This window comes from Cygnus olor, chromosome 2 (assembly GCF_009769625.2).
Source record: "Cygnus olor isolate bCygOlo1 chromosome 2, bCygOlo1.pri.v2, whole genome shotgun sequence".
Lineage (NCBI taxonomy): Eukaryota > Metazoa > Chordata > Aves > Anseriformes > Anatidae > Cygnus > Cygnus olor.
The window spans coordinates 155,661,522-155,677,447 of record NC_049170.1 but is presented as its reverse complement, the minus strand read 5'-3'; the positions used below and the strand labels follow the sequence as shown (position 1 = coordinate 155,677,447).

At 43.1% G+C, this 15,926-nt stretch overlaps 1 protein-coding gene across 1 annotated transcript in view; it reads left to right on the top strand.

The window, feature by feature from the left end:
• The window catches only part of COL22A1 (collagen type XXII alpha 1 chain), a 218,174-nt gene that overhangs the window by 99,861 nt on the left and 102,387 nt on the right, over positions 1–15,926 (top strand). Inside the window, exons 14-16 of the mRNA XM_040547335.1 lie at positions 12,514–12,567; positions 14,159–14,212; positions 15,794–15,847. Coding sequence (XP_040403269.1) covers positions 12,514–12,567; positions 14,159–14,212; positions 15,794–15,847 — 162 coding nt within the window. The remainder of the gene's footprint in view (positions 1–12,513; positions 12,568–14,158; positions 14,213–15,793; positions 15,848–15,926) is intronic.

The following is a 15,926-nucleotide window of genomic DNA, read 5'->3' as shown; positions in this document are numbered from 1 at the left end:
TTGTTAAGGCTCTGGACTATGCTGCAGGAGATGTGGGCTTTAAACTTGGCTCCAACAGATTTGCTGACCTTGGGCAAAGCAGCTAGTCTTTGTTCCCGTAAAATGAAGCTGAAGACTCTCTTTCCCTCCAGGCTTTGAATATCTTTCCTGCTGTATCCTTCAAATAAAGGCCTTGCTTCCCCTTCCCTTATGTGTCTTCCAAACTGGAGATATTGCCATTTTTAGGGCTTCTGGAAAAGCTGTGGAAATCCACCCAACTAGATGCAGTCTATCTACATGCAACCCTTCTCTCTCTGTCTTCACCCCAAGGCAGCTGGATTTAAGAAAGGTCTGACCTAAAAGCCATGTAACTTCTTTACCCCAGCGCTGTGCCATCAGCGTGGTTTATCAAATGACCACACTGCCTCTTGGTCAGGGCTGGCTGGCATCCAGCAACTTGGGGCTCAAGCAAAATGGGTGCAGAAATGCGTGAAAAAAGAACATTGCTGGAGTCTAACATTGCACAGGTTGGAGGGCAAGGAGAGCTTTTGCCTGGATCTTTTTAAGGGATGTATTTGGGGATGAGAAGGGCTGTGTGAGTGACTCAGTTGCTGGAATTTTGGGCATGCAGAGCTATAATGTTTGAGAGTCAGGTCCCTGAGTATCAGGGTGCAGCAAGGGCTAGCTGCGCCCCAAGGGAAATGCAGACTGAAGCTGAGATGCCACGGCCGGCAGCATAGGGACCTCACAGCACCCGTGCCACGGAGCAGAGTGGGTCACGGATAGTACCCAGGTTCAGCCAGAAGCCTAGATCACCAGCTGGTCCCTGGTGATGAAGCAGATCAAAGCCTAAGTTGGGAAGCTGAGTCTGCAAGCTAGGGCAAGGAGCAGCCAGGTACGTGGCCAGGCTGCTGCAGTGCAGTTCAAGTAAGTGCCAAATGTGAGAGCCTCAACTTCAAACCAGCTCCGATACAAAGCAGGGAGAATAACCAGAACATAGTAGAACGTGTGCTCTGAGCATGTATACAATGTGGAGCCTGAGTTTGCAAGGATTAAGAATTAGTCCATACACCTAAACTAATGATCACTCCAGGAGCTGACGTTGTGTCCTTTTGCCACTGAAGCCTTGAACCCTGTTGCAGGAAAGATGCTGCAGAAGGTTCTAGGCATTGCTTGGGCTGCTGTAGTGTTTGGATAATCATCAAGTCCAAAATATCTCGAATATAACTCGGTTTACCTGGGGCTGGCTGGCTGAGGGGAGACTGAGGGCTCTGGGAAGCACCAGGGTCCAGGACTGCAGGCAGCGCTCTTTCAGCCTGCACATCTTGACAGTAACAAGACGGTAAAACATCTCCAAGTTCGGAGATACTATTGAGTTTGAAATTGGAAAACAAAACAAAACCCCAATCACCCAGTAATTGGTGTTCCTCGGAGACAAGGTCTGTGGAAACATCGCTGCCTTAGGGCATGGTTCTTAGCGCTCACATCTTGTTAGTTTATTGCCGAATGAAAAATAATGTGAGCGTAGCTCAAATTGACCTGGTAATGGAAAGTGAAAGTGCAATATCTTCAGATTTTTTTCCCCTTTTTATTTTTTTCCTGCTGCTGGGAATTATATCCCTCTGAATCCATTCCTGGCTACGGACTTCATCTGGTTAAGGTCACCCAGCACTTAACCTCCCCATCCAGCGTTTACATATCTGTCTAATGGTACACATCTGTATAATAGCACCTCCACTACTTCATCAGGCTTTCGTGCAGCTCACTGGAGTAATTTGTATCTGTCATTTCTTTTCTGAGCCTTCCCATTAAAGGGTAAGGTGTATTAATGTCGGTGTCTGCTTTAGTGCTCCGAGTACGGTCTGAATCCTCTTGCGCACGCAAACAATTTCGGTCTGCACCTCGAGTATTTCTGAGTCCTCTTAACTGTAGTTAAAGTACATTCTGCACAGCTAAATAACTGTGGTTTGATGGAGTTTTTTCTTAACAATAATTAGAGGGCTTTAGAGAAATTCTGTGGTTTTCTGCGACCCAGAATAACAGCTGCAGATGGTAATAAACAGCTCAAAGCCAGATCACTTACTAATTGTGCATCGTGACAGCTTAATTCTCAGCAGTGCAAGGATACTAGTAACTTGTTTTTACTTACATAAACTTAGAAAACATCACTTTTGTCTTTTTCTTTTACTCTCTCAGCGTTGGCATCTGGCTGGCAGGCACACTGCTGGTATATAATGACACCTACTGGCAACCAGAAGTTTGTGAAATCCCCAGCACTTTAGAGGCTCTCTCTGCCAAGATCCATTGGCAGCGTAGAAAGGAAGCGAATGAGAAAGATTTGCCATTGTTGTGCTTTCTCTGATAGAAGAACTGGAGGGGAGAGGGAGAAAAAAAAACAGATTCCCTTGATTCTGTCACTTATAACTCTTGTTCAGATTTGAAATGTTCCTGAGAGCGATATTGCAATTGATAGGTATGGATTAGCTGTCTGTTAGGTGCAAAAGTGAAAAGCTTTGCTAGCGGTGTGAAACAGATCTCGTAGCCTATTGTATTACAGACAGCTGAAGCATTACACAAAGCAGGTTGCTACCAGCTGTCTGTCAAAGCCGTCTTAAGTTCTCCCTGCCCCTCTCACGTTTTCACATCTGCCCTTCCAGCCAGCCCATGATAGCCATGCAGCTTTTCCTCCCTCTCAGTCTTTCTGATATTAGGGCAGGGGCAGTGTCACAAGCTCTGCTCCGCTGTTACAATCAAGCAGCCCAGTTTTTCCCCTTCCCATGGTGTGCTCCACTGATCAAAGCAGCTTCCTGGCTGAATTTCCTTGGTCATAGCTGAGCACCGTGGCTCTCTGACAGTGCAGGTGGAGGGGCAGGTGGTATCACAGCACTGCTGTGTTTCATGCTGTTCTTTACGAACCCTGGTACCAGCCTGGACATCTGAAATTCACCCTTTTAGGTCTCTCACCCTTTGTCTTCAGCACTACCTAAAGTCTTCTAAAGCCCGCAAGACCTGTCATCTCTGGATTTGACATAAAGATGGTGATTTTTGTCTCAAACCTTTCTGGGTAATGAACACGCACACAATAGCAAATGTTTTTTTCATGGCAAATGTTTATTTCCCAGTGAAACAGCGAGCAGACCATTAGTGGTCATTATTTCAAGAGAATCTCGTGCATTTGGTGCTGAAGTGGCATGGAGACCCAGTTTTGTTCCTAGCTCTGTCACTGGCTCCCCAGGGGATCTTGTCCTTAGTTTTCTCCTTCTTGTTCCTCGGTGTCTCCATATGTAAAATGAGGAGAATAATCACAGCCTTTGTAATGCACTGTGAGATGAAGAAGACTTAGGGAGCAGCATCGCTTTATAGACCAGGTAGGGGAAGAAATCACAGGCTAGATGATGTGGTTAAACTTGAGGAAAAGCTTTCTACACACTTCAGCGAGGCACTGGAGTAGGCTGTAAGTGGTGAATGTGGAATGACAGAAGCAGCAGATGAGTTAGAGCAGGTTTTCACTGGGTTTTGGAGTACCCTAAGACAGTACTCCCCTGCCCTGGTATGCTCTTCTCAGATGTTGTACAAAATGCTGCTGACACTTCTGAGGGGTGTGTGTGGAGGTCTGGAGCATCAGGGGTTTCCCAGAAGCAGAGCAAAAGGAATTAAAAGATTTTTCTAGCTATATATATATATATATGTATCAGTCCAGTTACCTGACTAATCATCCACAAGCTCCAAACTATTTTCTGTGTGCTATCTGTAGATGTAAGAACATAAATTAATCAGTGTCATGATATATGACTGAGTTATTTTTCTACTTCAGTGAGCACTTCCCCTCTAGCACTTGGCAAGCTTTTTGTCTCGTCCCAAGCTCTGGCATATACCAGGAAGGAGCATCAGCTTTTACTTTGAGACAAGGAAGGTTTTAGAGCAGAGCTGTTCTGTTTTTCACATTTCAAAGTGTCCAACAAATGCATCCTCTTGTCCCAACCATGCAAAACAGAGAAATGAGAATTTCAATTTTGGTAACAGTTCTTCCACATTGGTAGAAATTTGGGATGGATGAGTAAGGACCTCTTGCTCACATCATGTCTGGTTTTATTGGTTTTCCATGATCAAGTATAGAGGATATGTTCAGGATATGTTTTGCCACTGGAAAAAAGACATAAGATTTTATTATATTATCTGGTCTGGTTATACAAGGAAAATCTGTATCCCTGGGCTATCTTTCACAAGCAGAGAGGATCCTGGCTTTCACTGTGTCAAGGCAGGATACAAATAATCTGTCAATCAATCGCTCATCTTGATACGTGTTGTTCAATAATACAAAGTCGTCTTTGCTTTCTCTTTCACACTGGGTTTCTTAGATGCTCCAGGGGCCATCAGTCTGCGCTGCATGTGCATCCTGATTAGCACGGGGATTTAAATCCGGCTTTACTGTGACAGTCTTTTGCTGTTTGCAAGGACTGGTACATAGGCAGAATACCAAGGGAGATGCAAGCAGAGTCAACTGAGTTGTCTCTTGCCTTTGCTTGCATTGTTTTCCTCTGAGATCTGCAAGGAAATCTGCCTCACAGCAACTAATAGTTTTGCTGCTGGTAGTCCAACCTTTTGTAATCCATTTTTTTTCTCAGTTGTTTTTCTGAACTTGTGAGGATTTGGTCAGTTGATCAAACAACTCGTATAGCTGTTGAACAGGGGAATTTCAAATACAACAGTTAGTACATTGTTATCTGTTATCTCCCTTGCTCTGTTGCAGAGGTAGATGTTTAGTGCAAGTAAGTCTTCAAGGCAGTGTTGATACAGGTGGGCCGTCTTGCTTGATATGTGGGGCAACTTTGATACAGGTGAATCGATAGTTGAGCAGTTGTCAGAGGGATCTGACCATCCCACTCTTTCAGAAATCCCCTATGTAGTTAGTGAAGTAGTGTCACAGTGGGCTTGCAGGTAGTATGAAGCTAATTAGCAGTGATGATGAGTGCTTTGAAGTCTTAGGAGATTCCCAGCCTGTTCTGAATCCTACAGTGACCTTGATCAGGGTACGGTCGGTTACCAAGTCACTAAGTTCTGATGAACCTTCTCACCTGCAGCACCAAGTTTATAGGTGTATATTTATACATATATACATATATATATGTTTATAACTGTCATTTAACAAGCTGTATGAATACTGGGCTGGGTTTCTTGATAAATCAGGCACGCCTACAACTTCTACTGACTCCTGTGTATCTTGTCCACATGGCTTTTCTTTTTATTAAATCAGAATATAATACTGTGACAAAGCAAGATGATTTTCTTCTCTTCTTAGAATGAACTGAAGCGAACTCCCCGTTGAGATGAATGTCTTATTTCTTGTAGAAGCACAAGATAATGCCAGTTTTGGTGTCAAATTTTCCAAGATATTAATAGAGTTTTAGCATCATTAAGCTAATACAGTCCTGCATCTGTGCCTTAGAAAATGGCAGTCATTTGTGCTGCCTGTCTGGTCAGCAGCTTTTGAAAATGGAGCTGGGTGACACATCCACTGCAGCCCTGCATCTCAGTTGATCTGCAGATCACCTCCGGCCTTTAATGAAACCTTTATCTTTCCCACATCACTCCAAAACAAAACAAAAGAAACCAAACCAAACAAAACAACAACAAAAAAAAACAAACAAACAACAACAAAAAAACACCACCACGCCCAGAACTGACAATATTTCTAAAGAAAAATATTTCTCTTGTCTGGCTGCTGCAGAGTTGTGAAATCTCTTTCGTTTCAGTTTTCTTAAGCTGGTAACTCTGGGATGGAAGAATCTAGAAAAGGAAAAGGTTTTTTCATCCATTCCTACCTCATGCAGTCTCTTGGAAGTGTTCTCAGGCATTTGGACCTGAAGACCATACTCAGTTTGCAACATCTCCATTTGCACTTTTCTCATCAAACACTGAAAACTGTTTAGTATTGAGCAGTTGATCAGCAGCAGCCACTTACCCACAGTCTCCTGGTTAATCCTTTGTGAATATCAGGTTGCCAAGTTAAATGCAGGTCAAATGGCCAGGAGAGAGAAAGAATTAACTTACGGTTAGGGCACTGAACTAGGACCCAGGAAATCTGCAGTGAGTTTCTATCTTTGCCACAGACTCTGGGGCCTTCCCTATGTTTTCCGTTCAGTTGCACCTCTGACTTGTCACCCTCGTGGAATGAAAGCAATATTGGAGTTGCTGTAAATTCTCATTTGACAGGGATACTGTGAAGTTAATTAACAGAGGAGAGAGAGGTGTATTAATCGTGAAATGGTAACACAGTGCGGCTCAGTTTTGCTTCTGTTTCCATTTTATCTTGCCCATTTTCTTCTTTTTTAATTCAGCTTTTGCTATTTCGTCTCCTACCTTGGACATAAATCCCCCGGCTTGCAAAGCTGTCAATATGCTGACTGCGTGATTCATGGAGTCCTGCTTGGCAGATTTGTGCAGGTCTCCCAGTGACACCTCTATTGATGTTTTGTGACAGGGTTAAAAATTTTTATTTCATTTTGCGGGATTAGAAAAGGGGTGTTTTTGTGTTAGGTGTAGACCAATTTGGAAGAGAGAATAAAGGTGTATAGAATCGACCTCAGTGTGGTACATCTTCTGTAGTCTGCTTTGTGAAGGTGAAGGAAAAGTCCAGTGATTTACTTGAATTTGACAGGAAAATAAGAATCTAACCATGTGTTTTGGACTGTCTTTTTTTTTTTCCCCATTATTTTCTTGTTTAGTTTGCTCTCATTTCCATTAACATAGGCCACAACCCAGAGTTTGAAATAAAATATGTGATTATAGGCCACAGCTGCTCTCGAGTTGGAAGAAATGTTTGTAAACTTGGCAGCTGCTGAAGGAGCTGCAAGTGGAGGAAAGAAAAGTAGTTAAACTTGAGCAGATTGCTTAAAAAGCAGCACTGATGGGTTATTCCTTCTTGCGCTTTCGATGTCTCTCTAGAATCAGGTAATACTGAATTGTTGTATCTCTTTATCTTTCCATGTACAGGAGAACCACTTCCTCCTCCATTTTAGGTCTGTTTTCTGAGGCTGGATATGCCAAAATCCATGTAGTAGTTGTTCCTGCCTTGAGGAAACATATTATCTAGCAATTAGATTATCTACTTTGTAATTTTATAATTATCTCCATTCAGCCATCTGAGGATCTAGATGGGATGTAGATGTAATCTAGTCACAGACCATATATATAACGTTCAGTGATTATATGGGGTAGTAAGGCTCAGTTTAACCCAAGGGAGGTGAATGTTTGGATAATATGCAACAAATTAAGCTGTGTGTACATTATGTGTGCATATGGTGAGTGTGTAATGATAGGTTTTAAAATAATAATTTAAAAAAAGACCTTAAGACCTTCCTGACCATGGAGGTATCTCTGTAGCCTAGAGCTGACATGATTTGGTAAATCCACATGACACTGGTATGAGAGGAACATATCCTTGCTTAAATCTAGAAATGGAATGCACAAGCTAACGAAGGAACCTATCTATGCATGTTTATACTTCCCCAGCTCACCTCTGTATTTTCAATTGCTGTAGTAACTTGAAGCTGATGGGGATATCTTTATTTAATCACACCAATACTCTGCAGCAGCTGAGAGTTGGCTGGGCTCTGAATTTCCTTGGGATGTGGCATTTCCTTTTGCCCATTGGGTCTCGAGAAAACACGTGGCTCATAAAAAAACCTTGCTTTGAGACACCCATGGAGGACAGAAGTAGTGCTTAGGCCTTGCTCTGTATCCTTTTGTGTGAGACTGAACTCTTGCATTAAATACAAGCAAATTCAAAATTCTATCTTGCTGAGTGCTGCCTAACCTTTTTGTTTTAGTATGGCTTGGAAAATCTCCTAATTCACTTGCAGAATTTATATTAATTCATTGAGGAAAAAAATATGGAGTTCTCAGAGTAATTTGTCTAGTGCTTCATCCTCAGTTTGTAGTATTCAGTATTTTGGGAAATTCCTAACCAAACTGCCATATTTGCTAATACACTTCCTCACAGGTAAAAATACATACATGCTCAAACATTTTTGCACAAAACTATTGGCCAAGGAAACAACAGGCTGCCCCACCTGAAGTATAAAGGTACTCCATCAAAACCAGGAGGTGTTGGTTAAGCCTAAGGGAAGCTGCCTTAGAAGCTGTACTCTGTTCCTCTCCTTAGTAGTAGTCTCTTCTGCTTCTTCCCTGGAGTCCTGGTCCTTGTTAACCTTCCTGTCCTAGTCCAGATGTTTCTCTAGAAAGGAGAAAAAGTTCCCTATAAAAGTTCAGCTGTCCATAAAGTAGATGGGTGGCAGCAGAAATGCATGGGATAAAGAGTTACGTACAGTTTACATGTCACCACCAGAATGTCATTGTGTCAAAGCTGGGAACACGGCCAGCCTGTGAATATACAGAATTATTTTTATCCTTCTCAGTGTGTACAACCACGTTTGGCCTTGGTGCAAGAAATGCAATGAGCTTTTCTTCCCTGGGGCTTAATGCCAGCTGCTGAACCTGACCCATTTCTCACAGCGTGATAACTAGATCCTTCAGCCCAGTGCGCTTGCAGAGCCGTGTCTGCTTGGCAGCTATTTCACTAGCCTGTACCCTCTGTCTCTGCTATTTCTTTATTACATTTACATATTGCTTGCAATTTTGAACTGAGCTTTTGAGTGTAGTGACTGACATTTAGTATTTATTCATACAGAGTCCGACAGAGTGACCCAAGCAGGAAACAAATGAGGCCTTGCTGTAATTCAAGTAAATACTCATAGAATGACTCTTGAAAAATGAAAAGTGGCATTTATAGAAATATGTAGCTACCTGCAAGCTACGTAACCTCTGTATGCTAACAATCTGTGCCACTATATGACTTCAGTGCCTGCAGTACCTACCAGCCCTCTCTTGCTCACCAGTGGCTGCTTCCACACGGCTGGAAGCACACCACAGCAATATCCCACGAGAAGTCCTCTGGCCACTTGAGATCCGAAGGCATCTTGCCAGATGTAGGCCCTTCTGACAAGGATTTTGCCAACAATGAGCTAATCAATGTGTTTATTCTCTTGTTAACCTTGGTGGGAAGGTTTGATTAAAGGCTGCTGGCTGTGCAGTGGAGGATGAAGCTAAACATACGTGGCTAGATTTTCAGTGAACGAGAGAAGGACAGTATGCTCAAGAATTTAAAAAGAAACTAAAAAGTACTCGGGAAAAGCTGCTGCCTTCCTTTTGAGCCTAATTGCTGAAGTTGTAACCTCCCCAGCAAGAACTCCTCTTGAAAAACATCATTTCAAGCCCGTGTGATTTCTCCTTCAATCAATATTGTCATTCTCTAATTGCAACTTTCCTTGGCCTTAGTGGTTTCCAGGAGAGATGCACTGGCCCTTTGCTAACCCCGCTGACTTAATTGGAGGAGGGCAAGAGGGGAACAAACACCTTTGGGGTACACCAACACTTCCTGAGGTCTTAGCAGCACGGTGATCCCAACAGTTGGGATCTTACCTGGTTAAAAAGTTCTGTTGGACAACTGAAAAGAAAAGGTGATTGTTCCGTGATTGTGATGCAGTTCATGAATTGGGTACTAAAAAAAAAAAAAAAAAAAAAAAGCTTAGTAAAATAAATTGCCCTGGCAACAGGACTCTGTTCCAGTTAGCTGCATCCTTTAGTGAGGGTTTTGGCAGCTGGCTCTGAGTTAAGGGTGCAGGCTCTTGGTTGCTTTCCATCCCTGCTTGTCTCAGCTCCTTTGGCACTGTATGAAAGCACAGCAATGTCAATGCTTTTCTGCTTCCTGTTCTCCTCCACTGCTCACTCCTGTAGGTTATGCACTTTCCTTTATGAACGTGTGTGTTTTGACATAGGCAACACAATCTCATGCTTTTATTAAGGTTCAAAGAGCTCCTGAACCTATCCTTTGCCTGATGGGCTTTTTTTATGGGACACAAAGCAGCTTTCCAGGGCCACAGGGGAGTCGGATGAAGTGGCAGAAGTAGGAGACCTTCCCACTCTGTTGGGCGGTGGCATTCAGTGGTGGTTCCCCAGTGGATGTTAAACTTGTCTTGAGAGTCTAGGTTGCTTCTGCACAGTTTTCTGGTAAGGCTGGTGGGTACCTGAAGATTGCCACTGCAAACTGATTAAACGCTCTGGCTTTATTTCTAGTGAAGGGTCAGTTCTGTGATGGAGCACCTGGTGTGTGCCACACAGTGCCTCAGCTTATGCAGCAGGAGGGAGGCTGTGGCAGTAGATACAGATGGAGAAAATGTCTTTAGCGAGCTCCTTGGAGTGCTGGGCTTTGTTGGTTCACACACTCCTTGAACGTGGTGCATCCCTGACGCCTCTCTCCCCTGCTTGCTGACCCTGGGGCTGATCAGTGGGCTGACCAGCTGCTCCTGGTATGTATGATCACTAGGTGGAGGAGTGTCTACAATTCTTTCCTGAAAATGGCAATGCAGTCCTTTCGTTGTGAAGGCCAACACATTGTTCTGGGCTTCACATCTTTGCAGACAGCTTCTTGGCATCTGTGGAAAACCAAAAGGGCAAAATCATGATATTTCAACAAAAATATTTTCCCCTCCTGGGATGGCATTGGCTTAGGTTGCAAATTACTGATTGTGTTTGGGAGGAGGAGCAACCTTGTTTTCGGAGGTCTTCAACACCGAAGTGGATAAACCCTGAACAACTTGGTCTGAGTTCACTGTTGATAGTGCTTTGCATCAGGAGAAATTTCTTCTCAGAAAGAGCAGTCAGGCATTGGGACGGGTTGCTGAGGGAGGTGGTGGAGTCACCGTCCCTGGGGGTGTTCAAGGAAAGGTTGGACGTGGTGCTTAGGGATGTGGTTTAGTGGGTGACATTGGTGGTAGGGTGATGGTTGGAACAGCTGATCTTGGAGGTCTTTTCCAACCTTAATGATTCCGTGATTCTATGAGTGGAAGGTTGGAGGAGAAACATTATTAGGTTCTGTCCAACATGAATGGCTCAATGAGCACTGTATGAAATTTATTGACTGATATCAGGGTTACTTTCTTCAGCTATGACAAGAAATTGTGACTTCATAAAGAAGGAAAAAAAAAAAAGGCAAGAGAAGTTATTTAACCCTATGCCTTTAATTTGCCAAGAAAACATACAAATCATTGTTCTACCTATGCTGCACATTTTGCCATGGAACAGCAGTTTCTTCAAGTTATATTGACCTCTTAGAGCAAATAATTTCCTTTAAAATCACATCTGCTATTTGATGGGTTTTCTATCTCATCAGGGAGCCGTTCAAATACAGCAGACCTGATTTGTGCCACTAGCTGCATTGGAAATCCTAGGCCGAGTGCTGCATGAAGGTTCAGTTAGCAAGAAATGTGATTATTGAAGTATTTAATGACTTCTATTTGCATATAGAGTACAGATACTTCTCAGATACAGTCTTTTATTATCCTTTAAGTGCAAAATATGCTTATAAGTGCAAACTATACTTATAAATAAGGCCACATTTTGTCTTTTTGTCTGAAATTGATTGGAACCTTGCCCTAAGAATACATCCATCTAAATCTACTAGACTATTCATTCATGAAAAAAACAATGCAAATAAAACTGAGAATAGCAGGATTTGGCCTGAACTTATCTGCATAGGTAGGTAGTCCATACGTGTTTACAGGTAGCTTAGAAAATTCCAGAGTTGCTGCATATATTTCTAATTTTCATGTGCTTGGCTTAGCCACTTCGATGTTCTTTCAATGGGATCTTTCTGTGTTACAGAAGCAGAAAGGGAAAAAGCTCTCAGTGGCTTAGCTCTGCTTTGTGCCATGCCATTTGCCAGCAGTGCCAGTGGCTTTAATGTCCCATGCATGGATGTCCACCATTTCGGGTAGCAGAAATGCCGGTAACCTTCCATTGAAGGACACATGCCAGTGTTTCTTGTAAAACCCAGCAATGCTGGATCCTGGGTGCCATCATTTGAAGCATGAACATGCAGGACAACTGTAGGCAGGCTGCTGGATTTTGAACAAATCTGCGTAACATTGGGCATAATCCTGCTCCTTCACTGAGCTCTGGTTGAAACGTGCTCTGAATCTTTGAAGAAATTAGCTGTTGACTATGAGAAGTACCTACTGATAAAGGTCTAAATGGAATGGCTTCCAGGGTGTACCTTTTGGCTTAATGTGAGCAGGCAAAGGGGGAAAAATAATATATCTCTGGCAGTAGGTTGGCCACAGAAAATTTCAAGTCCCTGTACTTTGAAATGCGGCAATGAGAGTTTGTCAGTGAAATGTTTCTATGCTTGAGATAGTTTTATTTATCAAGGATATGCCCCTAATTTTGTTCTTGGAAAAAAAGACTCCTCCTGGCTGGTATTTACAAAAAGAAAAAAAAAATCAGAGGCAGACAGATGGAAAATTGGAAGTGAACACATTCAAATATGGCCGAGTTGCAGGTGATTGAGCAGTATCCTTTACAGCAAGGAGGAAACGTTGGCCTCAACTTCCAAAAGACCGCTGTGACCTCTACATACATATATATATATATATGTATATTATTTCATACAAGGTACCTTTTGTGTTGGTGTTTTAGGGTGAAGAAGGAGCCCCCGGCTTTCCTGGATTGAAAGGTGATAAAGGAGAAAAAGTAAGTCCGAGCCTTTATTAATTGTACTGTGACAAGTTTATAAAGCTATTGAGGAAGGCTTATGAAAAGAGATCTTCTTAAGTCTTTTGTTTTACCTCCGTTTTCTTTTTTTTTCATGTTAGCAAGATGCTAAGAAAAGAAGACTGTGTTGTGCTGTTTGTCTGCAAAGTACTCCTTTGCATCTCTAAGCCTGTGCTCAGCCACATTTGACAAATGTGTGGAGATCACAAGGGCAGGAACTTTGTCTGAAGATTGTAAAACTCTGAAACAGAATAGAAGAGTGCTCAGAGCTAAGTGCTTCCACACACACAAACACCGGTGTTTCTTCAGTATGAGACATAGACGGCGAAAGATTATCGCGTCCTTTCTTGCGCTGAACATAAATAACCCTTGGACTGAGATGGCCTTTTGCTGCTTACTGTGGCAGCCTCTTCTAACACAAACAAACAAGCAAACAAAATGATAATCCAGTACCAGGCTTGCTCTATCAGTCAGTATTTACTGTGGACACTTGTCAGAGATGCCTTAAATGTCATTTGCAGGAGAGATTTCAGCAATTTAGACATTTCCCACCTGTTCTAAAACAGCAAATGTTCAGGATTGCAAAAGGCAAGAGCTCCCTCCAAGTAATACACAGCAAACCTGTTCAGTTTGATCAGAGCCCGTAGTCACCATTAGTCACCATTTGCAGTGCCTGTGCCTGTTTCTCATTTGAGGCTCTTTTTTTTTTCTTTTTTTTTTTTTTTTTTTTTAAATAATCCTCCTAAAAAGAAACTGCTGCAGATCCTAGGAGTAAAAGCACTTGGCCAATTCCTTCCCATGTACATGGGCTTTCCTGTTCTGCGTCTATTCCCTTCCCACTCTCCATTTGTTCTTTAAATTGCCAGCTGCATGCAGCAAAACTTGGCTTTCCCCTGTGTTTGCTGCAGTCCCTGTTATCTGTGCTGCTGCCAGCCTCAACATATTTAGTCCCATTCATCCTGGTGTGCAGACAGATTTAAGAAGTGGTGCCTGGTTTTCCTGTTCGTTTGTTTTCTACAGTTTGTACATTCCCAGCTCTGAGACTCACTTCCCTGTAGGTAGGGTAGTTCCTGAGGGCTGCTTCAGTTTTTCAAGGCTTCTTTTCTGTTTGCTTTTAGGTTTATTGCTTATGTTCATTACAGCTGTGCCTAGAGGCTTCTGAGCTTTGGAGTGGATGCTGTACAAGCACGGAGTCGAAAATAAATAAAAAATCAGTATTTAGTTACAAAACAGCAGGTTTTCGAGACAACGGAATGGTGGACAGGCTGAGGAAAGATGATATTAAGATGACTCAATGGTTATGTGTCTCATCGACTGCAGAGCTTTTATATTAATTTACTCTTAAGTGAGTTAAGTGGCCAGGACTGCCTAGTTCCTCATTAACAGCTCATCAATTGGCCGTAGTGTGTTAATGTTAGCTGCAGCTCCTCCAGAGACTGTAAATAATAAATGTTTGAGTAGAAATGATTCTCCTCATTCCTTATTCTTGTCTTGCTGCATTACTCATGTCCTTGCGCTTGCAAGCGGTGTTAATATCGTGCTGATGATGACAGTCTTGTTGTTGTTACAGGGGTCCCTTGGCTTGCCCGGCCTCCCGGGAAAGGATGGAGCAAAAGGAGAAGCCGTAAGCTGTTTTTGTTTCCCCCTTGTAATCCTTGCCTTTCAGTGCAAGCCAGGCAGTGGAAATCAATCTGTATTGAGTAAAACACATCTTGGGGATTTGTATGGCCGTTTTAGGAGCAGCAGAAACAAACGGCAGGAGGTTAATAGCCTCGGCACTCTCCCTCGCATGTTTCCAGCGACAGTGGGTGTTGTACGGATTAGCCATCCCCAGAGGCTCCAGGGGCAGCTCTGTTCCCATTCATTAAGCTGGAAGAGGGGGGAAGCCGTGGCCGTGGCAGCCTGAGGTCTGGGACTCTGCGGCTGTGGTGGTTAATAGCTGCAACTGCAGAGCTCAGCAATTTGGTTTGAGGCTGGCCAAGAGATGTCAGCCAGTGGAGAGGGCAGGGGGTGTTGGGGAGCATCTTGTACTTCCAGGAGCAAATGGACAGGCATGGGAGAAATATTATAGAATTATAGAATGGCTTGGGTTGGAAGGGACCTTAAAGATCATCTATTTCCAACTCCCCTGCCATAGGCAGGGATGCCACCCACTGTATCAGGTTGTTCAGGGCCTCATCTAACCTGACCTTGAACACCTCCAAGGGTGGGGCATCCACAACCTCTCTGGGCAAACAGGCAGCTCGGCCGCAGAAACAAGGACCTGAGCTCTTCTCGGGCACTGCTAAAAGCTAAGGACAAAGATGAAGGTGCAGGGTTAGGTCAAAGAAGGATGAAGCATACCAAATACTGTCTTTAAATACACATGAGGAATAAAACCACAGATAAATTTTCCAGCATCTTATATAAATGTGTTTTAGAGTTTTCATCCTTTTCTCTGTTCAACCACTGGAGCTCAAACACCATCCCTTTGAAACTTCCTCATCCCAGTGGTCTATTATTCTGAACTCTTTGCCTTCCATGGCTCCTTTTTGCCTTAGCTGTCCTTGGGGAAGGAACTTGATCATCCCATTCACTGTCCCTTTGCAGCCATTTTGTGGTGACTGGAGGAACTTGAGGAAAGGGCTCATTGTAAAGGCATGAATGCCCCAAAGTAGTGGTATACAGCAGAAAAGCTCCTACTTTTCTGTTACTTACATCCTGTTTCTGCTTTTTGCCATGTGGATCCTTGACCTGCTCAGGCAGAAGCGTGCCATATCTCTTCCAGAACTGGTACAACCTCATTGCTTCCTGCATGGCACGGTCTGTGATCGGACAGCAACATACTTGTGTTTGCAGAATTTCTTATAGGTTGTGTTTATTGCACCAACCAAGTGCAATACGTTATCTCCAAGGAATCAGCAATTGCAGAATGTAGTTGGTGCAAGCTGTTTGCTTCTTAGAGAATTCGTTTCTAGCTATTTAGGTGGTTGTGTTTGAAGAGCAGACAAATAACTACTTTAGTTTTCTGTTTGTCTCCTTCTGCGTTTATTTTTGCAAAGAAAGCACAATGCAGACTTCCAGATCTCTGGATAATGGTACTCAGGACTGTAGATAGTAGATAGAGCTTCCATTTCTAAAGCTATATATAAAAACTGCTTTGAGTTATCTTAGCTTCTGTAGAAAAAATATTAGCATTTACCACTGCTGCTGCTGTTACTTACAGGGTGAACCAGGACAGCCGGGAGCATTTGGACTGCCTGGGCCAGCAGGTCCAAAGGTAAGCTTTCCATTTCTTCTTTACATGTGTAGGCGTACCTTTTACACTGAGTTTTTGTATGTGTGGATTGCTTGAATTA